At 42.2% G+C, this 24,272-nt stretch overlaps 1 protein-coding gene across 1 annotated transcript in view; it reads right to left on the bottom strand.

Annotated features, from left to right (window-relative positions):
* Positions 1-23,943, bottom strand: part of NR3C1 (nuclear receptor subfamily 3 group C member 1) — a 72,566-nt gene extending 48,623 nt beyond the window's left edge. The window contains exons 1-2 of the mRNA XM_009646793.2: positions 23,923-23,943; positions 21,191-22,373 (exon numbers count right to left, since the gene is read on the bottom strand). Of these exons, the coding sequence (XP_009645088.1) occupies positions 21,191-22,365 (1,175 nt within the window). The 5' untranslated portion in view covers positions 22,366-22,373; positions 23,923-23,943. The remainder of the gene's footprint in view (positions 1-21,190; positions 22,374-23,922) is intronic.
* Positions 23,944-24,272: the final 329 nt, after the last annotated feature.

Genomic DNA, 24,272 nt, shown 5'->3' with positions numbered 1-24,272 from the left:
GGAAAGCTATTTAGTTGGAGGAGAAGTAGCTTTGTTTTTTAATATTTGAAAGGAAAGGAAATGACCAAGTAAAAAGGCATTCTTCTGAGCCTGAATGCAAGTCACAAGTTGCAGGATAGCTGGAGGCCAGCTGGCACGCAGCCCATTTACAGTAAGTTGTTTACTTGTTGTCTAACCACTGATAACTATAGCGAGTGGATCCACGAATCCGAAAAAGAACTAAATTTTCTGCTCAGAGAGGAAGGAAGGACAACGCAGACAATGATAAAAATATTCACCACCCATGGCCACTACAGTCACTCCTGAATCAGTAGAGCTTTTTTTTTTTTTAAAAAAAAAAAGATGATTAAAAAGAATTAATGTAAAATTAAAAGTTTTATGTATCAAACAAGGAAAAAACGTTTAGATAGAAGCAGGAACCACATTATTAAAGAGAAATAACACTGCTACACACATCCCCCATTTAAAACTCAGGTCTTCAGGGCTCTGTGCTCCTTGAGCAAGCACAAGTACGAAGCCTGTGCAAAACTGAAGAAGATACCCATGCCACAGATATTTAATTCCTTTTAAGAGCTCTCAGTTTCTTAAGACTAAGGTTAACCTTGTGATTCAAGAGAAAAAAACCTGCTGATGGGTGCTTGTAAGTATTCCGAATGCTGAAAAGGCAAGTAAACCAACCATACATACAACGCTTTCACAGCAGTTTTATTCAACATGAAGTTTTGGAGTCGCAGCCCTGTTGCTGGCTTCGCCGGGTGGCACGCGCTGTCCTGCCGATGAGAGCTGCAGCCTTGGGATGGCTGCGGGAACCACGGGGAGCACCTCTGTCCCTCCCAAACGGGGAGCAGCCGTTCAAGGGTTTTCCAAGCAGCTCCTTCTCCCTTCTATTGGCACAAAGCAGACAAAGCTTTGGGGTCTGAGCCACTGAGGTAGCGGCTGCTGCTCAAACACGCCCCACGGACTTTTTTGGGATGAGCAGCCACGGAAGCGTCCTGGGGCCTGCCTGCCTGTTGGTCGGTCCATGGTGACCGATAGCACAGGCTGCTGTAAACCAGCAACCACATCCCGGCATTTTTAAGCCAAACATAAAGCTACTGTGTAAAAACACCGCAGGTTCAAAAAAAAAAAAAAAAAACAAAAAAAAAAACCAAAAAAACCAAAAAACTAATGGGTGGATACTCTGTTAATAAGCCTAAAAGGCATCATCACAGATGTAAAGAGATAGTGAGAAGAAGTTTGATCCTTGTTCTGTTACTCATTCACAGAACAGCAGGTGCTGCTGTGTTGAATTCACGTCTGCATTTGATGTCAGTCAGCGTGCACTAATCCTGCTCCCGTGATTACAGCCAGAGGCCGCGTCTTGGTGGAGAGGTGGTAAGTAGCTGACAGGCGATATCCACTTAGATCTCCTCTTGCTTCAGATGGACAGCTACAAAAATCATCGTTTGTTAAAGAAAGAGGCTCTATTCTAAACCACCTTTCGTAACGAGACGCTCTAATCTTGTCCCACGTGCTGGGACTGACCAACGGACTTCAAACTCTTGACTCAAAATGTTTGTCTTACATTTGCATGTCTACACCGAGACAAAATTGCCATGTTACTTCTTTAAAAAAAATAAAGTATCAAATATCACCCTTCTATACGTACTTCCTAGTCTAATTAAATCTAAGTTTCATTCTGAAAATTTTAAAATACACTTGCATATAGTTTCAGTAATTGCTGGCTGGTGATACAATGGAAACTATTCCTGGGATGGGAACACAGTAGTTTTCATTGGCCAAAATCTTCATCAAGTTAACTCCAACGTGCCTATCCTGTCAACTGCAAACCTAGAAATTGCTTATCAAATGCAATAGCACAATCTAGACAGATTTGCTTGCAGAAAGCTGAAATTTGGACTAGCAAAAGGAAGGGGTAAGGAGACAAAAGGCGCAGGTTATGAAGATGGTGTCAAGACAAGGGGAAGCGGTCGAGCTGGAAGCCTCAATATGCTCCCGCTCAGAAAAACAGCTATTAAATCCAGAAGTACAGGGAGCAGAAAAGTTTTGGTTCAAGCTCAGTAGAAGAGGAGGAAGCAGAAGACACCGTCACTGTGCTGCGATGGCTGTGGGGAAGGCCAGGAGGGGATCCCACGAGCAGGCTGCCCTCCCGCCGCAGCTGGGCGATCGATCAGCAATGCGTGCAGAGACGCAGGGCAGTAACAGAACTGAGGAGCACCTACAGCGGATGGCTCTTTGGTTCCTTATTATTTGCATTTATGCGTAAGTAAGAGACAGAGGAAGTTGAATATGCAAAATTTATGTTGTCTGAATGCTTAATATAGCTCTAACTTTCAGAATTAATGATCGCCATAGTTTTTTGTAAGGTTAGTCTCCTACCCCGAGAATTCCCTGCACCCCACTGAGGATTCAGCTGCCCGCATGCCTGGCAGAACAGAAATCACATACAACTCCTGGTTTGGGTCCATCTCCTCCCAGTTACCAACTTACCTTCTTCTCCCCTTTCTCTTGCCCTCTTTTTTCCATTTCACCTTTCCACTCTCCTCCTCCTCCAAATCACCGTACTTTGTCTTGATTTCAGACTACGGGGTGATAGACATCTGGCTCATACCTCCTAGCAGTGTTCCCCCCCCATTATCTGTGCTTCCACCAACAGGCAAATTCAGATTAAGAAACACACATGCCCCATACCAAATGCACACTGCTTAGTTGTCAAAGACCTTCTGAAGACAAATACAAGAAAGGATTTCTTAGAAATATTTTTATCTAGTTTTCACGAGTACATAAAAGGAGATACAATTAATTTCAATTCCCATTTATCTTTTTCAGCAGTACCGTGAGGATGAAAAATACAAAACTTTAGTTAGCGTTTAAATGTGGCTGAACTCAGCAGCAGCATAGAGCTCTAAGACACCACCATCTGTAAGGAACAGCAATATCCTTTTGCATGTATATGTACAAATTTGTACATTTTTCTGTACCTTTGTTTACTCACATGAACTATTTTTATGTCAATAGCTTGCAGAAGGATTAAAAACAAAGCACTGAACTAAATAAAGCATCCCCCCACCTGTAAAAGGTACATAGTGTATACCCTGAGAGTGATCTTCTCTTCATTGTGCCAGCAACAACAGAAAAAGGAAGTAGACTTGACTAACTCAGAGATCCAAAATAAAAGGTGAATGTGTCAATGTTAACCAGCGATACAAAATTATAATCGAATATTTGATTCAGATTTTTGAGATGCAGGATGGTAATAACTACAGCACCCCCCCCCTTCCCCAAACGTCAACAGTTTGGCGAGTGTGATGCTGCAAAAGTATTCAGAAAAGCAGATGACACCACAGACACCTGCAGAGAGAGGAAAGTAATAATGTTTTCCAGTTTACAATCATCTCTCTCCACAACGTAAATGGAAAATAATGGAGACAAACTAACATGAACACCTACTGCTGGAGAAGTTCAAAGAAATGCAAATGCAGAGCCCAAGAGACAGGTCACAGGGAGTCCAGGGCAGCAAGAAAGGTGAAACAGCTCTTCCTCGAGGAACTGCTGTACGAAGTGCAGTTACACAGCTTTGTTTTTACATTTCTATGAACAAATTGTGACATATTACAGTAAGGGCACGGCTGCTGAAAGACCAACTTAAACAAAATAATATTTCTTTTGAAGTTATCTGAAAATACTACTTGACTGAGCTCCAGAAATAAGAGCAAGAGAGCAAAGCCGTTCACACTGGAGCAAAGCAACACCCAGGGAGGATAGTGCCATTAGCTACTCCCAGCCTGGTCTCACAGGCATAAGAAGTTCTTCAAAGTACAAGCTGGAGGAGCTAATAATTCTTATTTTCACAGCAGTGTCTACCAATGCCACGTCTAGTCATCAGCTTGTTTGCATTACTCTTTAACTTTTCACGTGTTGTGTAAGGGTAAGCCCAAGCAACAAACGCTTTGCGGTATCTGCAGGACGACTCTTTCTGCTTCGAATTAGGAAAAACCCTCAGGGAAGGAATACACAAAGGATTCCCAACACCATTCCCCGCTTATGCATTGAGAACAACTTTACTCACTAAAATTACAATTCTGGAAAAATCTGCTATGGATTCACCACCATGGGAAATACACAGAAGTAACACAAGGTACTGCACGTAAGGAGAACGTATGGAAAGGGATCTGGCTGATCCTCTCAGATCAGCGCCGGGAAAGGACGGCAGTGGGGATCCCATGGCAAGAGGCTGCTGCCGACCTGCCAGACAGCACTGACTCTGCACCTCCAGACCCAAGCCAAACTGTTTTCCAAACACACACAACCATACAACTGAAATGTTTGAGTACAAGCTCTTTCCTAATAGCCCATTTTCTCCCCGACAAAAACTCGCAGATTTAAGGCAACCTCGATACGAGGAGCATGGAAGTACCTGGGAGCACTGCTAACGAAGGAACAACATAAACGTGCTCCCAAGGAAATGGCGATTATAAAGTAAGAGCACTGGATTCTATCATTTGCTGTTAGAGAAGAAATATAAATAAAACCAGTCAATTTCTAATTTGTCTTGAATGACAATATATGCTGGTTTTGTAGAAAATACTAAATATTACATTTAGATTTGTAAAAAATTGTATTCATTCTAATGAATTTATATTTATTCTACTACTGTAATGGCACTGCAGTTATGTTGGAGAGAAAACAGCGATGTAAGTGAAAAGAATTTAGATTTTTGCAAAAATGGGGGCCCGACTGCTTTTGATGGTGCTCCAGCAATCCGAAGTGTGTGTGTACGGGGGACAACAGGGACAGCTGGGGAAAATTACTGAAGATAATATATAACGACAGAGTAACCTATCTTTATAATGGAAGATTTTAATTTCTTAGATGTCTTTGGAACCGTAACTACCATATGAAAAAAAGTGACCGATAGCTTTCAAGCATGTAGGAATTTCCCTAGGCAGCAGTTTGAATAGCCTGCTTCCAATAATTACCTTGATTGATTTGCAATTTTAAAGACAAAAAGAAGTATGGAGTTTAACACCTGGGGTGGGGTGGGGGAATACGTGAATACACCAATATCAACAGCGAGAAAAATAACACGTGCAGGAAGGTATCATTCCAACCACCACAGATTTCACTCATGTTTAATACTATCACACATTGCATTCTCTTTGCTCAGCCTTTTCCCCTCCATTTTTTCTGTTTAGCTTGATGACATTAGGGGATGATTTTTTAAGCACTGGAGACAAACACATCTGACAAAAGCATTCTGGTAGTAAATTAAAAACTTATCCCCCCCTTCCTCCCCAAGAACAGGCAGGATGGAGCAGATGACACGGGCACACCAAAGCTCATGAAGCAGAAGCCAGAGGCCATTTGTGTTATCCTTCTTGGCAATACAAACCCTTGCTCACTTTTTGGGCTGCTGGTGCACACTGAGCTAAGGATTTCGCAGAATAACCAGTAACAACCCAGAACCCCTCCCCAGGTCCCTGCTGCCAGCTCCGAGCTCCGGACTGTACAAGCAACATACAGATGATTTTCCCTTGACACACGACCTTACATTTTTTAGCTTGAGGATTCCCCATCGGCTCCTCTGTGTGCTCACTATGCTTTCAGAGAGCTTTCTAGCCTGGCACTTGACTACCCAAAATAGCTTCGTCCCAGCTAACCCAGAAACCTCCCCATACGCTCCCTTTTCAGGCCCTGCCTCAGCACTGAAGCAGTCGACTTCTCATCCTGAAAAGCAACCACTAAATCCTACCCTTCGTTTCCTATTCTCTAACCAGCTTTCAAGCCCACAAAAGAACCGCTGTTCCAGTTCCATGACAACTTGGCGTTTTTTGTTGGTTTCTTTCTTTCTAAATGGCCTCTGGCAAGGAAGCATGTCAAAGACTTAAAAGAAAAAGAAAAAATAATTCAAATATATTCAGGTCAATTGGATTTCCCCTGTCCACAGGCTCACCAACAACCCCACAGAAAGCCAGGACATCGGATGAGGTGGTATTTTCCTTCCAGGAGCAAGGACAGCTCCCTCCCAAGAGACTCACGTGCTTTGTGACCTTACAGCTTTACAATCTACCACCTCGCCAAGGGCAGAAGTCGGACTCACTAACTCACAGTGCTCCAGGTCCTGTGGAGCCACGGCGTTAATGGGAGGGACACCGGCAGCCCTGTCATGGTGGCTGGTTTGTCGGAGAGGCCATCTTTGCTGGCTGGCAGGTCCTTCAAGCTCCTGGGCAAATGCCACCAGGCCCAGTGATCTGCCTGGATGAACCCCTCACACACAGTCCCTTCGGCCCAGGAGCTCCTCCTGCCCACACCAAAGGGGCCCAGGGCAGCCGGGGGCAGAGCATGTGCCCAGCAGCCCCGCCAGGCGATGGCTGGGCTCCAGGAAGCCCTCGCTCTCACGCCCACCACCCCACATCCATCCTCCCACCCCTTCCTGCCCCACGTCCATCCTCCCACCCCTTCCCGCCCTGGCCTCTGCTCCAGGTGGGTTTCCAGAGCTGCCTGCCAGGTTGAGCACCTTTCTCACGGCACTTCACAACCCCATTTTTTCAACCCCTCTCATTTTCCTATTTACATCTTTTATGGGATTTCTGTTCACCACATTTGGGCAAGCTTTTCCCCATTTGAAAATGCTGAGTTTTTATCTGTTTGTTTGTATTAAAAAGAGCTACTTGGAGCTATCAGTGTATCACAGAGCAATACTACAGTATTTTTAGTCACTCTCAGAGCTTTTTAGGCATGTGTTGGTGCTGCTTCTTTAGGTTTTGGCTTTTGGGGGTTATTGTTTATTAAGCCAATTGCCTCATTTACATGGAGTTCCCTCTTTTACAGTTGTCTGCACACTGGACTTGCCTTGCTGTCGCCCTCGACAGTGCCTAACTCAGCAGCCATCTTATGATGGCTATGGCAAAGCAGCTCTCCCACCAGGACCCTCACAGCACCACTTGGAACCAAATCTGCAAGCCCACCTTCCCTTGTTGCACTACATATGGACTTTCAGTACCTCTCAAACAAGCTGCACCAGAGGCCATGCCAGTTCCCACACAGAGAGTCTGATGCAGCTGGTGACACAGTATCGGGGTACGATAGGTATATCTATACCACAAACAGACACTTCCCAGAAATACAAAGCAATAGAGCTATCTGAGGGCCCAAACAGACACTTCCCAGAAATACAAAGCAATAGAGCTATCTGGGGGCCCTTCTATAGTCTGCGGAAGAGTTGCTAACTTCCTAACCCCATAAATATCCTGAAGCAGTTTAGCATTTAGTTGTGGAGTTTCTTACAATACGATGGCAAATCACTATTGCTAAACCACCACTGAGATTTTAAGGACAATGTGGAAAAATCTACCTGAGCAATTAGCATCCAACTGTCAAGCACTGTTTAGCGAGTTACGCATGTTGAGAAGGGATGCTCCGAAGTCGCAAGTAGTCTTACATGGCACCCAACCACCTTTTGCATCTTTGAGGGGTTTTAAAACTCTATAGATCTTTTGAATACACAACCACACCAAATCCAAAAGTCCGATCCCATCCCACAGAAGACCTTCATCCTGTGACAGTAGGTTCTGTCAGTGGGGACACACACTGTGACGCTCAGACCACGTTTTCAAAGTGATTGTTTCAACTTCCCGCGCACGGACAAGGAGTTACGCCATTTTCACAAAAGCAGAACCATTACAAATAGCTTCAAGTAGGAAAAACACGAGCAAAGAAAAAAAAAAAAAAAAAAACCAACTTCGTCGAATTTATTTCCCTTTCTTAATACAGAACCTAGAAAGAGACTCCCTGATCCAAAAAAGAAACTCAAGTTTACCCTTAAAGAACGGGCCAAAAGAATATGCATCTCCCTCCAGACACTGGCAGTAACCGTCTGGGAAATAAACATTCTATTTCAACAGTAACAGCTGTGTTTCGGATGTTTTTGACAAACATATGGAATTGCAGTTTTGCCATTGATCTCCATGAAGTTGTAGGGCTTCCCTTGGTGGGTATGTGTTCTGTTTCATTTTTAAATTAGGACAGTAATTTTAAGATGTCCACATCTTGAAACGTTGCATACAGGAAGACAGAATGGGTAGCACTTACGAATGCTTGGAAAGATTCAAAGAGCTAAATGTTGCATTTCCTTTAAAGCTCTTCCTCGGTTTATAGGCTGGGGTCAGCCAGGAATAGAAACACAAGTCACTTCCTCCCTCCCCGATGGTATGCCGTGCAACTTAACCATACACTTCTGATCTGCAAGCTGGAACAAACTAAGTCACAAACCCAAGCCGACTATTAGCAATATTCCAACCTCCTGATTGTTATTTAATAAAAGATCTGACGTTCCAACCTTTAATGTGTTAAAAGAATCTGTAGAGAAGAATCTTTAAAGGGATAAAATAGGTCCAAGCTCATTTGTCAAACCAGTTGCTCTGGTTGGAAATATCTAGCTGTCAAATACCTAGTGTGACTAAGAATGCAATCTTGCAGGCATCCTAATATTAACTGCTCACTTAAAAAAAAAAAAATGCTCTGCTACTCAAAATAAAGAACTCCGAGCATTCAGGTTTCTTACAACATTTACCTTCTATACGAGGTATTTTAGCACTGTATTTCATTTTTATTGAAACAGGCACACAACTTGCAAATACCCTGGCACTTCATTTGAACAAATTTGTCTTCTCTAACTGTGGAAAGCTAATTCATTACAAAACACATTAGATTGGTTTTGTTAAAAATGAAGGTGTCCGAATAGCTTCCTTGTCAGTTTAGAAAATGGCAGATGTGCAGGGCTTAGTAGAAATGTGTGTTCAGGAAGGGCAGAATTCATAAAGCTATATGAAAATGAAACCAAGGGACTTTACAACAGATCAGGGCTCAGGCTTTAAAAAAGGTTACTTCCCACTGAAATCAATGTGGCCAAATGACCTTTAAGAAGCCTGGGCTGGGCTGTAACAAAGCAGAACAGGTTAGAGAAAATGCTTTTTCTGAAATACGTATTAAAGGAGCAGCTCTTTTGTCTACAGGCAGCACCAAGGGAGACTGTATGTGTGATACAGGATCTCTTCCATACTTCGTGCTACTTCAAATAACAGAGAGCATACAATTTCATGTTCATTTTTCTTTTAAGCCTTAAGCTTATCAGTATCATTTGCTAAAAGCAAATAACACAAAAAGCATTACAAGTCTCCCCTTTCCTCCAAAAAGGGATTACATCATTATAAAATTAACGGGCAAAAAAGACATACTATCTTTCTTTACAAATTTGATTTGAATCTATGTTTCATTGGAAATCTGAGTAAGGTAGTGAAAACAAACTTGCTTAATTTGTTTTCAAGTAAGTATAACTTATGACCTTTCACTTTTTCTTTCTTTAGATTTTATTCCATTTTAAGCCACTCTTTTTCACAGCAAGTATCTCTTCAATACAATAATTTAGCATATTCGTAAGACCTAATCTTACCGAGCTAAATGAAAGCATGGTAATTTCTTTTACTGAAACTGAAGAACTAAGAAGAAGTGGAGCGGACCCTTCAGCCTCATCATCGGTGTTCTCCTCCGTACCCTACCAGAGATGATCACTGAAATAAACAAATGCAAACAGCGTACTAAAAGTAATTCCCTAATACGTCTTTGGAGTTTCCTTATCAAGCTCTTCAACCAGTTTAAAAGTTAAAATTCGGTACCAGAACCATTTCTTGCATTCATGAGAAAACCATTACACAGAGATGAATCTGTTTCTAATGGCACTTATGGTTAAAAAAAACTTCATTTCTTTAGGCTGTTTTCAATAACTATCCAGCTTTCAGATATAACTCAGGACAGTCTAACTCAACCTCTTACCACTGAAAACTCTCTCTTCTGCTTTTTGAGCACATGCCCTTATCCTCAGCCCCCCTTCTTTGCAAACACTGTTGTCTCCCTGACCCCCATGGCCTCCAGGCAGGGGTGTGCATCACGTCCCACATCAGTAAAAGACTATGGAAGCAAGCAAGGGCCTAAATCTTTAAAAAGAAAGTCCTAATAACATACGTCTGTTCTTCCCACTTTTAGTTTCTCTTTGAATACAGGAGGTAGAGCCCCCATATGTTACATAATTCAATTACCCTCCCTATTTGATTTTCACTTGTGTTACAAAAGGACAGCATACCTACCCCAGAAACTTCTGTATTTACAAGCAGTTTACTCCTGCATTTAGATTTGAGCTGTATTTAAATACAAGCACCTCGCCGGTGAGTGTCGACCCTAACACCCACTCAAAGGAGCCTCACCAGCAACGCGCCAGCAAGCATCAACCTCTACCTGACTTCTCTGCAAGGCCATGATGCTCCAGTCTGCAGTAGTTTTAAGGGCCTGCAGACAAGCAAGGCACCTATAACGGGCAGAAGATTTCTATTTGGTGCAACTTCTGCGTCACCGCTTGTCAACACAAAACCCATCAGCCGGGTCTCTAAGTTGCATTTGCTACAAAGGTGCAACAACAAAATGGGCTGGGTTTGAGGTCCCTCAAAGGTCCCTCCAACCCCATAATTTGTGTTACTGCAGCCACTTAGAAACAGGCAATATATTTTCCCCCCTCCTCCTCCCCTAGTTATCAGCTTACATACTCCGTGTTTGCACTACCTGGTTTCCACAAACTGCTGATCCTTGCCTGAAACACCGGCCCCCTGCCCAAAGGAGAGGGCTCCTTCGCCTGCTACCGCATTTCATCCAACTCACCTGTTGACTGAACCTTCTTTTTAAGTGAAGTTTTCCCCACTGATTAAAGACCTATTTATAAGGAATTCTAGCATTCAGAAAGAATCTGAATTGGTCATTTCATAGGCAATCTGCTGTTATTTCAATGAGCATTGGTTATCTTACTAAAATTAAACTGTGAAGTGAAATTCCATACGCCTTCACTCATCTCCAGCATCCAAAAAGCTTTTCTGGATACCAAGTTCAGGATCTCTCATTTTTAAAGCTTTTTAAAATGCCTGTTCTCAGATAAGACTGTTTTTCTTAAATATTTTTTATTGGCTTATATTCTAACCTACTTCAGATTTTAAGAGAACCAAGCTGCAGAGTTTTTTTTTAAAAAAAAAAAGTCTAATTATATGTACATCAACTTCATGCTGGGACGATGCAATTCATTTTGGAGCAATTCATACATAACACAAGATTAACAGAAATTCAACAGGCAAAATAAAGCAAAGGACCTGACAGCAGAAGTAACCCACAAAAAAATATGAGAGAGAAAAGAACAGCTAGGTAACATGCAAACTGAAATCAGGACATGAAACTATGAAGTCTGTAAGTATTTTTTTTTTTTTTTAAGTTAACATGCATGGACTGCATTCTTGCATAACAAATCCACATGTGTGCATGCAGCACGAGCACGTTCTCAGCACTGACTGATTAAAAGCCTTTAGCTGATGGATTTGGTTAAGTTATTGCTTGAGAAAGTAACAGAAAGCCCTTAGAAAGAAACAAAAATAAACAAGAGGAAAAAATACACTGGTAGAGAGCGATATATAATGTGCCTATGGAGTAGATGTGTTGGTTTAAAATATATTGTTATTAATTTACATCATCTGATCAAATGAAAAGCTACACAAAACCTATCCATTTTATATAGGATAGCATATTAGAACTGTATTCATACACACCTCATTTTTAAGTGATACCACACAATCCACTCCTGACAACGCATCCATTTAACAGCCAACCTCCTTCAAAGCCATACCATGCGTCCGCGTCTCTTAAAAGTGTCAGTGGATGAATTAGAAGTAGCTAAAAACTGCCTAGGAGAGCAGCACAGAAACAAGCTCCAACAAAGAGCACCGACGTCCAGGGGCACGCCGCATTCCGTTTACCAAGACCAGCACCCCAAGCGTGACCCCTGTCTTCACGGAGATGCTCTACCGCGAAGCAATGGCCACTTGCGGCGTTGGACGTGTTCTGGGAGCGCTGGCCTGGCAGAGCTCCCCTTCCACACGAAGCCGTTCCCAAGCCGCACCAGACCCTATTACTCCATTACTACATACGATCACACACCAGGCGAGCAGGTTCTTCCAAGCGATGACAACAAAAATAAACTGATCAGCTGCTCTTTTCTGTCACAGATGCCGCGCTCTCAGCTCGGGCAAGACCAGCCCTTCTGAAGCCTGGCAACAAAAATCACAAAGAGCCCCAGAACTTCACACTTGGGCTCCCAAAGCAGCTTATGACGGCATGGGAAGGCACGGTTTAGAGACACACCACGCGGGGTTTAGAGAACTCATAGATGGGCTGAAGCCAAAAGCAAGGCCAGACACCCACAACCCCCAAGCAGCAGCGTCCTTTCTAAGCGTCCAGCTGGGAAGGAAGGGAGCAAACGAACCCCTCTCCCGTCATACGCAATTCACACAGTTGGAAAGGAGCCGTGGAACAGCTGGAGGATTCTCATCCAAGACCAAAAACTAATTTTCTAAAAATTTCACAAAATTCCCAACCACAGACGTCCCTTTTTCACGCCCCTCTCACCCTGCCAGAGAGATGCAGCCAAGCTACTGCCTACTTGCGAACAGAGAGCTTACCCACCTTCAAACCCTCTGCTCAAGGAACACTTCCAGGAGAAGCAGGTATTCAAATATTCAGAGGCGGGAACACACAGGTAAAAAACCACAACGCACCATACCCCACACTCCGGGTTTCTAATACCAGACAAGAGCGAAGTCCACGACGCAGCCAGAAGCCCACCAGAACAGATCTTTTAGCTAAGGACAACTACAGCTATTTCCCCAGTTTTCCCAAGAGGCTGATAACCAAAGCATCAGACCTCAGATCCTCAAAACCAAAACCAAACAAAAAAGAAATCCAAGCCAAAAGGTTATTAAATCAATTCCATTATTTGCTTGTTTGAATAAACTACACACTTCATTGATGCTCAATTATTCGCTCTTACCTGACGATACAGCAAGTTTCCCAGGTAGTATTTTGAGGCCAACTACTCATTTGTGACCTGATTTCTTTTCTAAAATGAAGCTAGAATCCTGAGCAGTATTTACCTACTTACAACTTACTCTTTATGCAAATGAAAGCAACCAGAAATAGGAAATATCTGAATAAAGGAATGGAAGAGTAAATTGTGCCCTGCTGCTCAGAAGTTTCATATTAAATCTTGTGTGACCGTGATGCATAAATACGATCATGATCTCCAGCTGCTTTCTGACACACAGTAATTGTACAAACCTATTACAAACAGTATGGAGAATGTATTACTGTAAAATCTAATGTGGAACTCAGTTTCTTAATTAAATTACAGCAGCAGTAAACCAAATTTAAGAAAGCCATTATTATTATTATTATTTTGGAAATTCTTCCCCAAAAGCAGTTTTGCTTTTGCAGTCTCGGGATGGTTGAGATCCTTGACCAAGAAGTGGGAGTTGCATAGAATATTGCATCTCCACAAACAAAATATTAGCAGCTTGTTGGACGTTAATTTTCAGAAATTGCATCAGAAGTATAGTTTTCTAGGAAGACTTAAGATGGACCGAGAGCTCCATAGGTACAGATGGAATATGGAGTTTTAATTATAACCAACTGATACTGACTATATTAAGAATGCAGTTGGCTGGTACAGAAATATACTCTACAGAAGATGTCAAGATGACTTCTGAAGAGCATCATTTCCTCCAGAAATCCACACAATTGTAGTGATTATTGATTTAAGGAACCATTATTATAAAACTCTACATGATATCCTGGCTAAGTAACACGGTGTCCTGGAATCTAAACTTCAGTCTCACAGAAGAGCAGCAAGAAAAACTGACGTCACCTACATTACAAAATGGAACTCCACGTGCTAGCCAGCATTACCGCTCCCTTAGCGAGGGCTGGGGAAGCTGCAGTTACACCTCACTGCTACTGCTAAAACGCACCTCTGGGACACGTGAAGCGGCCGTGTGATAAATCCAGCGGTGGAGGCCACAAAAGTAGAAGGGCTGGGCTTTTGTCACAGTACATGAAGTTGTATTTCAAGCAATACAGTGCATAGCTGGCACCCAGGAAGACATCGTTTCAGCCAGGGAAAGAACTCCGGCAGAAAGCTTCACGGTAGAGGTTAGCGTAAGCCGAGTCAGGTAAGGACGTAGGAGGCATGTGCACAACATTACACCTTCTGTGTAGTGAAGATGAGGTAAGAAGAAAAACCTCCAGGAGAGACAGAGTAATTGCACTAAATTGTTTTCCCAACCCAACACACTACTTCTGGAAGCACAATTACTCACCCCTGTAGTAACTACCATAATTCAAGATGCTGGACTTGTCACGCATGGGGGACAACCTGCACTGTACTCCTGCGGAAAGGCAGCAAGAGTTGCACGTCCACAGTCTTTCAGGCTCCTTTTAATTAAGTCTGCGATACTTAAGTGCTCCAACACACAGATGGAGCATGTTCTGTGCAGGTTACTCTCTGCTTTGATTCCTTTGCAGCTGACCAGAATCCCACAGTCACCCTCATATATGGCCAAAGTAACTGTAACTTTTGCATTTAATTTTTTTCCTATACTTGAAACTAGTTGATGTGAAGTCAGCGTCAAGACCATGAGCTGAAATATTTCTTTTTTTGTGTGTGTCATCTATTCCAGCTGTATTGGTTCACTTCTGTCCCATGGGGATGAGGCTATCCACTGACAGTATCTGCCTAATATTTCCAGAAACCAGCATTGAGAAGAGGATTAACTCCTGGTCTATGAGTGTCTTGGTTATTTAAGTAAAGACTGTATTATAAATGGATATCACACTATAGTGAATCAGTCAGAAAACCGCTGTCACAAGAACAACACGAATAATCTGTACATGCAACAATGCCATACACTAATACTGCAGTAAATAAGATTACAATTTGTGTATACTGCCAGATTCTGGGAGACAAAGATGATAAAACCAAAGAAAGCTTAACACAACAAGCTCCCTGGGTCTGCTGCACCGTGTACTTACTGTACAGTTTAATATTCTTCCCAGAAACTACCTCGTTGCGCACACACACACTCGCTTCTGTGTTTCTAAGAACAATTAGAAGTTGATCATTTTATGAATGCATTTCTGTATGCCAGAGGCAACACGCTTTCAGTTATTTTAATAATACAAAACCAAGATAATTGTAACTACAGCTCTACAAAGCTTTTCCCATTGCTTATACCTTGGATTGAAAAGAGGATTTTATTGGTATGTTATTTATCTCAAGAATAATGACATGGGAATCGTTTGCACAATGCATACGTTAAGCTATACCAGCACATCAGTGGTAGGATATCGGATTAGGCAGTCTTCATCTACCCCAGAAAATTAATGTAGATATAATCGTGTCTTGTAATATTCCACAAGCAAGGGTTTTGTAAGGAGAAAAGTTACTGCCAAGAAACATATGTTCATTTTCTCCCAGGCAAATTTCTGAGTGCTGAGTACTTGCTCTCCTCTTGTAAAGCTTGTGGAGGACTCTGGTCATAACATCCAGTGGTGCAGGAACGGATGCTTCTCAGGCCAGTAGTAAAGAGATTTAATAAAATGTCCTAAGAAAAAAGCTCCAAATCACATTTTGCACTAAAATCGGATCCCTCGTTTGCTCCTAGAAGCAGCCCTCTGAAGAGATCCAGAAGCCACAGGCTACAATAATAGTAATAATAGCAGCTGCTTTTTACAACCAGCTTACAATAGGTAAAAGGATAATGAGTTAAACGCTTTCTTTCTTTATTGAGTAGTGCACATCAATAAAAAAAGAAAAAACAGAAGGACCGTGGCTGAAATTTTTGTAACCAACACATACGAGGAGTCAAAGCAGTCAGTTGAGCATCTGTTCCACCGGACTACATCCTACAAATGAGACAGTGAAGCGTTGTGAAGGTATCCTTACACGAGGCTGAACACACACTGGTGGGAGCACCACCTTTCCCATCACACTTCTGATTAACTGCAGAATTTTCATCACTAGAACAACAGTATCTCCCTTGGAAACTTAACTAGGTTAAGCATCCACTGATGAACAGTGCTCAGGGACAGAGATACTGAATCTGATATGGAAATAACAACGTAGCTGATTTTGCAAAGTGTTCACAAATGTAAACAGACAAACTTTGGTACAAGCCTTACACCCAAGACTGCAGTGCCAGGCTCTTCCTCTATGATTTTCACTACTTTAAGTTAGGCAACATGGATAAAAAATAATTAAAAAGTAGAGGAATGCCCCCAAAGGCCCACCTGCCAGGTGGTGGCTACAAAAGGGGACCTAGGAAGAGAGAAGAACTTGGTAACTTTCTAAACATGGAAATAATTCCAGTTTGCAGCTACATGTACGCGTAGAATAGTTTCCACTTGGCCATTTCCAGAATGAGCAGTAACAGTCAAAGTAAAAAGGGAGTAAGAAGTCTCCAAGACTATTTGCTCTCACTGTAAAAGTCATCTTTAACACAGTAAATACATGATGTAGGAGTTGCACAATACATATATTTCACATTTATGAGAAGATTTGTGAGCAGATCTGGTTCAACTATAGCTTTGCTTTCACTGCCAGCAGAAGGGTACAATGGGGTTAAACCATTACTTAAGATAGATTTAAAAAAAAAAATAAATGCAATGGGCAACAAAAATCAACTTGTGTTTTATAAGCTAGAACTAGGTTTAAAGTAGAGACCACTGTAGGGGGAAATACATTAGCAGAAATTAATAATTTGTGTTGGACTTCTAAAAACCTACTCAGCTATCAGCTACCCGAATGGATCAGCTAAAGCTGGAAAAAGCAGATTACATCTTACATGACCTATCATTTACCTACCTACCTTTTCACAGTGCCGTATGGCACATTCTGCAGAACATTCACGATTCATCCCTATCTGCCAAAACAATCAGATTTTTTTGTTGTTGTGTATTTCCAAGACTCAAAACTCAAGCACAGTATTACATTAAGCTGACAAATCACAACGTAGGCTATTGAAACCCTGAGCACTCCCTCCAAATAACAAGTCTGGTTTTTATATCAAAATAGAATTATTAAAAAAAGACATATTTCCGTATGTACCATACATTATATACTGCTGAGTCAGACAACACTTAAAGTACTATATCCAGCTGTGCCAAGCCACCGCTCTTGGCCAAAATCCAAGCTGAAACAATGCGGCAAGACAAACGGACAACTGACCTTTACCATTTCTAGCAAACGATCACTTTTTTCCCCCTTCCTTCTAGTAAAATGTCCGAGTCCAAGAAGAATCCCAGTTAAAGAGTAACAGCAGAAAAGTAACTTCTCCTGGAAGGCAGGCTTTGGACTGCGACCAACCAACAAAACTTTTTCCCCCCTTCCAGATTCTCCTCCTCTTTCATGGCTTCTCTCGGCTCTTGCCCTTTCTTAAACTTCCTTAATGATCCTTATCCCCCACAAGCTTAAGTACTAGGAATGATTTCAAATGTAATAAGAGAAGCCATAACACTGCCAATGGGGCCCAGTTTTTGTAAATTCTGGCTGTAGGCTAAGAGAAAAAGCACATAGAAACCCCTGCGTCGCTGTGTTGTTTCTCATTGTCCTTCACTCCCCCCACAATAAGCCACATCTCCAGGAAGTTGGAGGAATAAAAAAGTCAAGCGATGGATTTAATGTATATACCATGCAGAAGTCCTACGAGTGTGTGTTGCTAAAATCATTTCCTTGAAATTTAACAGTTTTCACTGGTGTTTGTGTAATAAATCACAAATAATATCCCAGCAGAGACAGACACCATCAAACCCTCTAATTCTTCAGTGAAGCTTTTACCAAATGCTTTCAGGCTGTTTTACTCCTCTTCCAGATGCTGCCTCACTTCTTCTATTGAAGAAAATCTCGGGCAAATTGTCTCAGCCTACTTTTTTCCTCCCTCTCATTCTATTCACCTTCTCCTTAGTTTGCTCCGCTGCGATCGATCAGCAGCTTCCTCGCTCAGGTGGGAGAACTTGCTAAAGCAACCCCAGAACGAAGCTGCCCTGCCGTCTGGAGTTTCACTGCTCCTCAAGAAGATTTTGAGTATTAGCTGCTGAAACACCGAGCTCATGAAGATTTTGAGTATTAGCTGTCGAAACGCTGAGCTGCAGCTCCAAGTTTTGCACATCAGCACAAGCACTGGCAGACTCTTCTATAACCCCGAGACAGCCATTTACTGACTACTGCCGATTCATTCGCATCGAACAAATTTCTGAAGTTCCTATTCTGCTTGTTAACTTCAAAATACCTCCTACCGTTCATAGGAAAATTGATGAGTTTTCTCCGTCCTGATTATCACTTGTCTCATTAAAGGCAGCACGCTGTGCTATCCTTTGAAGGAAAATCACTCAAAAATTGCATGACATCAATTCAAGACTGCGTGTCTATAAAGAGATTATTACACACTTTCCATTACAACAGTCAGATTAAATACTACCTGAACACCAGGACAGAACTGCAGCTTTTCTTCCCATATGTTTAATATATAATTAACGTTATGAATAGTCAAATAATTCTATGAATACCAAGAAATATTTACAATTGGAAATTGAAGTTTAGCAATTCTAAATTCTCAAAATCCCAGCCTTCAATTCACACAACCAGTACCTGGGGGGGGGGGGAAGACCACAGGAACCTGGCAAGATAGTCCTTCCTTTGTTTCTAAAACAAATCCCAATTTTGTTAAGTCTTCTGCAAGATAAACAAACAAATCCACAATACATCACCTTAAACTAACCCAGTTTAGACCAAATATTTTTGACAAGGTTCAGGAAGAAAGAGAATTCCTGCTTCGAACCCAGGGTTCATTAGCGTCGCAAACATCTTAAAAAGAAGATGGAGTTGCCTCTATTTTATGGAAAAAAGGAAAGCAAACCCAAACAATGTTGTTTTTAAATTGGACTTGGTAGTTTTAGCGTGTAAAAATCCTTGGGAAGTAAGAACAGCTTCCATAAAGGCTAGAAATAATGAATTTTTATGCATAACTCAACTAGGAGCCACCCTAAAATTCTTTACACATTCCTTAAATTAAGAAAAAAAAAAATCTATTAACTTAGGGCAAAAGAAAGCAATAAAATACAAGGCAACCTTGCAGGAAGCAAGAACGTAAACCCTTGCAGCACAATGCTGTTCACACTATCCAGTGGTGGATGCAGACCTTTGCCTAGGACGCCGAGGATGCTCCCTCGCCTACGACAGGCGCCGCGCCGAGGGCTCCTGCCAGCTCCCCGCAGCACGCCTGCCTATCGCTGCTGCTCAGCTCCAACACAAACACACCGAGCACACTCCTCAAAATTGCTTCATAAAAGCAACGATAACATCTAGCGCTGCTGTCCTTTTTACTCTAGGATCAGATGTATCCTGCACACATCAGTAGCTCGAGTGGGTTTTTCATCACAGCGTTATCAGAGACGTAGTACGTAAAACTGGTGTTTATGAAATTCCCCAAAAGCCAGACAAACATCTACGTGTAAACCATTTGCCTACGGATGCGCTTGGTTCTATCAAACTAGTTCTGTAAAACAAAAACAGTGCATGAACTTTACAGAAGGAGTCTCAAAAGCGATGTTTCCATTATCTACAAAGAATCTGCTTACTTAAACAGTCACTGAAATTCACCTCCCAAACCCAGAAATAGTTGTTCTTGTTTTGATAGATTTGAGAATGATTGCCATTAAAGATACAGCGAGAGCAAAATAAAAAAAAGCACCAAAAACCCCCCCGTGAAACAAACTAAAAACAACATGGAAGTTGGCCTGATTATGCAAAAGATTAGCACAAAGGATTTCTACTCTGTCAAAAGAAATAAGGCATGTTCAAAATTCATATATCAAAGTGGAATTTATCCACAAATTCCAATTTTCCCTTCTGGATTCCTTACATTACAAATTGTTTCAAACACTTCAGAGAAAAAAAAAAACAAACCAACAAAAACACATCTTCACTACAAAAAGCAAAAACTATGAAAGAAATCTAGAATGAAAGCAAACTAAAAGTTGTCTTCCTGAAACAAAGAAGAAATCCTCACACACCTCATTCCAACCGTGGGAAACCAGAGGATACAACGTGTGGGGAGAGCCCTGGGACTGGCAGCTAACACTCTGGGGATCAATTGTCAGTGGGGCAATAAAAACCAGAAAGTTAAATCAGAGACTTCATTAAAAGCCTGCAATTACTGGTTTTACATATATGGACTCAAAGAGCCATTTTCTGACTAAGACTCCACAGAAATGCAGCAAAAACCTCTTCCTCCATTGAGACCAAACACTCTGCTTGTGCAAGTATATGCGAAACAAAGAATAGCGAAGGAAAATACGCAGCTAGGAGTTCATCCTGAAATCAGAACCTGTCCCCGGCTGCGAGGAGACGTACGCACCTACCCGCTGAGAAAGCTGCCACCGGCGCGCTTACTCTTGAAGGGTGGAAGAAAAGTATTTTACTTGAATATCTGCACTGTTGAATCACATGTAGAAAACACTACTACAAAGTCACTTGAAATATGTACTAACCAACTCCCTTAAAACACCCTGCCCTCAAAAAAACACCTATAAACAAGCCCTCCTCCAGTTCTATTTAAGAGTTAAATTCCAGGTATGTTTAAATCTTACTGCAAATATTATCTCTTTAAATGCAGTTATTAAACAAACCGCTGAGTATTTCCTACTCGGAATCTTCTTGTCCATGTAAGGCAAATGCAATACCAAGCAAAGCTAAAACTCTGGTTCAGCTTAAATGTAATTCTAGAATTTTACCCAGCAACCAAGTTATTTTTGTGCATAACACTTAAGTAACAGTAGGAAGAAAAAAAAAAACACCACCAAAACAAACCACCACACTGTGATTGATCCTCTAACCCCTGAGAATGAAATAGCTTTCATATATACTTAAATACGTCCTTCTACACTGCCTTATATATGGATCTTTCCACCACGTACTCATTTTCCCTCTAGGTTGTATCTTAGAATTTCTTTTCATTATTTATTTCTTTTTTAAAGCATACCAGCTCCACTCCTCTTTTCTTCCCTTTAATATCAATAGTCAAGTACTTGGTTAAAGCTACAATCGTGCTATGGGATAAATACACACAGAGTGATGTCTGGTCAGACAGCCATACGTAACGAATGAAAAAGGGATGACTGACTTTGAAAGGAAAAAAACAAACCACAAACCAGCATGCATGCATCTGCGCTAAACATACTTGTAGTATTTTAATAAAGAGAAACAAAAACTAATTACCTTGAATAGCCATTAGAGAAAGCAGGTCTGCCAGAAAGATTGAGCGTCCCCAGAGGAGCCAACGTCTCATCCCCTGATCCCTGGCACCTATTCCAATTTTCTGAACCGGCAGGAAGAGATGGAATGATATTAAAAATTGGTTTCTGATCCTGCTGCTGAGAGAGCGATGCAGTATTTAAATCATAGTGATACATCTGTCCCCCAGAGGTACTGACACCATGGATAGATATGGCAGAGACTTTAGTACCCAGCAGATTAGACCCAGAGAAGTTTGCCTGACAATAAATTGGGCCCATGTTTTCTTGCTTTATGCCAGGAGTACAGAGTTCAATGAAGTCTTCCTTTTCTGTTTTCACTTGAGGCATCGGCATTTTGGAACTAGGCAAAAGGTCACCACGGTCATTAATTTTAGGTTTAGTGTCAGATAAAATAGGAGGCTTGCAGTCTTCACCGAGATTTCCTTCCAGGAGAAATGCATCATCTGCAGATATAGGGGACAGCAAGCCACCGTCATCTAGCAACGGGTCAAGCCTCCATGGGCTCCCATTGGGCTCTTTGCCAGGTGATACCGGTGGCAATTCTAAATCCTGGAGAATATCCAGGGTGCTTTGGTCTTCAGAGAATAATTTCAAGTTGCCACCATTCGAGCCAACCTGGCTTTGGACTGCAGTTCCTGACTCTAAAGGGACCTTGCGGCCAGCCATGCCTGGGAAATCTGGCTCAAGCGACACCTCAGAAGATATTGCTCCCTTTGCGTCCTCAGCCAGGCTCGAGGACTTGTTCAAGCTCGCAATACTTTCTTCCAGGAGCCTGAAGTCAGTTTCTCCAGAAGAGATGCCGATTTGGCCCTGCTGCGCAAATCTAAGGTCATTGCCCATCACTTTTGCATCTGTTTCACCCATGTACAGTCCCATCGAGAGCGACACTGCCTTGGAAAGGTCTGGCTGAGGCACATTGTTTACTAATCCTTTTGAAAAGTCAGCCAAAGCAGGTTGCTGATTGGAATCTGACTGAGAAGACACAGGGAGAGGAGATGTAGACATAGGGGCCTGCAGAGTAGCTCCACCCCTGAAAGGTGGATGAAAGTCCATCACGATCCCTCCTTTGGTACTGATGAGTGCATTTTTCCTTGTTTCGTCTTGATCCGACGGGTTCAGCAATTCTTTGGAATCCATTACTTTAGCTAAAAAAAGATCAGAAGCATTCAAAGTTAGCACAGCAAGGATATTTTAATAATGTCTTAGAAAAAAAAAAAAAAAGTCTACATTGTTAGCCTGGCAAACCTGGTTTAGCTACTCTGAGAACAAAAGCACAGCAAATCAAGCTACAAACTGACACGTGCCACATCTTTCAAAAACCCTACTGTTTTGGGGGTTTTTTGTTGTTTTGTTTTGTTTCTGACTGGTAACAAGGAAGTGTATTTTTTTAAAGCTTTGCCAAACGTGGATGAAGTGGTTAAGTCTGCCTGCATGCAACTCAGAATCAGGCTACAGCATAACACATCTTTCTGAACACACTCTCTAGCTCTGTCACCCATCCCGGCAAGTACGGAAGCGTAAGAATTGTTAAAGTACCCAATTCGCACATTTTGGAAGGTAACTTTCCCTGGTATTTAATGACAACTTGAGCAGGGCAGGGGAGGAGGACATTCACCACCTTTCCCCAGGCAGTTCCCTCTCTCCCTGCAGGTTCAGATGCATCACCCACAAAAGGGTCCTGAAACCTCCCGAGCCAGCTCTCAAACACAGTACCTACCAGCCAGAAAAAAAAATAAAAATAAAAAAAATTAAAAAAAAATCTAGAGTGGCTTGTTATTCTCCAAGAGCTACACCACCTCTCCACCACAAAACACAAAGTTTGCTATCTTTGCATAGGTTCAGCTTAAAATACAACTCGTGAATCTTGAAATAAACTCAATTCTTTAAATAAATCTCAAATTTATAAATAAAAAGCTAACTAAAAATAAAGTAGAATTTTTATTAGCTTCCAACACTTCAGCAGCTCACGGCTATTCTCCAAACACATCTGACACCGAAAACAAATCTCTTAAGTTTCATCTGTTTGTATTTACTACACTTATTTTCAGCACAGAGCACAGATATTTGGAGAATAACTGTAAATTCTCCGGCAAACTTTCTACACTGTTTGTCTACGGCCTGACACTAACAGCAAACAACAAACAGAGATCAGCTCGCACTCCCCCCCAGTCCGTAAGAGGAGGCAATGCCCAAGTTAAAAGCCCAGCCACGGAATTATCCATGAAGCAGAGCGACCCAAGAGTGTCACAACAAGTTTACGGTCGTCTTAATTACAAACCCAGCAGCTCTGCCGCCCATTTTCTCCAGACTCCCGATGAACGCTGCTGCTTACTGTATGCCAAAGTTAAGGCTGAGATCAACAAAAAGTCCCCACGTGTACAAATTTTAAGCTTTGGCCTGGGTGAAAGCGTCCTGAGCGGGAGAAGCTCAACGCGAAAACCCTTTCTTGCTCCTTCAACACCGCTTCGTCCAGCCTTTCCGAGCGCCCCAGCAGAGGGTCCCTTACCCGTGCTCGCCCAGGTCACGCCCGGGCAGCCCCGCTCCCGCTTGCCCGCTGGGACCACAGCACGCAGCACAAAATGGGAACGGGGCAGCCCCCCGAAATCTCACGGGCTGCAAACAGCACAGAAATATTCCTGGGCCGTTTAAGGTGGATGCGGCAACAGTGACTGGAAAAAAATGATATATATCTACCTCCAGTTTTGCCCTTTTTTTTTTTCCCCCCCCCAACACGAAGGGGAGGAAAAAATGTAGTTATTCCATTTGACAATTTCTCCAACGTCAAAAAAAGCAGCGAACCATCCAGCAGAGGTAACGTGTCAAAAATCAGATGCAAGAGTCTGCCCAAAGGAGGAAAAAGCTGCGAGTACTTAAAACTGCCCGATTACAATAAATTCTCCTTTGCAAAGTATAGTTTTCAGAGAAATGTGTCGAGACCTGTTGAGCTGTCTCCCTGGCACACCCACTTCTGCAAAATAAGACCAACCCATGGCTGCAAGGCTGCACTCCGAGCTCGGCTCCCCCTCCTCGCTCCTCACCCCCTT

This window comes from Egretta garzetta, unplaced genomic scaffold, assembly GCF_000687185.1.
Source record: "Egretta garzetta isolate BGI_Z169 unplaced genomic scaffold, ASM68718v1 scaffold1, whole genome shotgun sequence".
Classification (NCBI taxonomy): Eukaryota; Metazoa; Chordata; class Aves; order Pelecaniformes; family Ardeidae; genus Egretta; species Egretta garzetta.
This window is presented reverse-complemented; position numbering and strand designations above follow the sequence as displayed.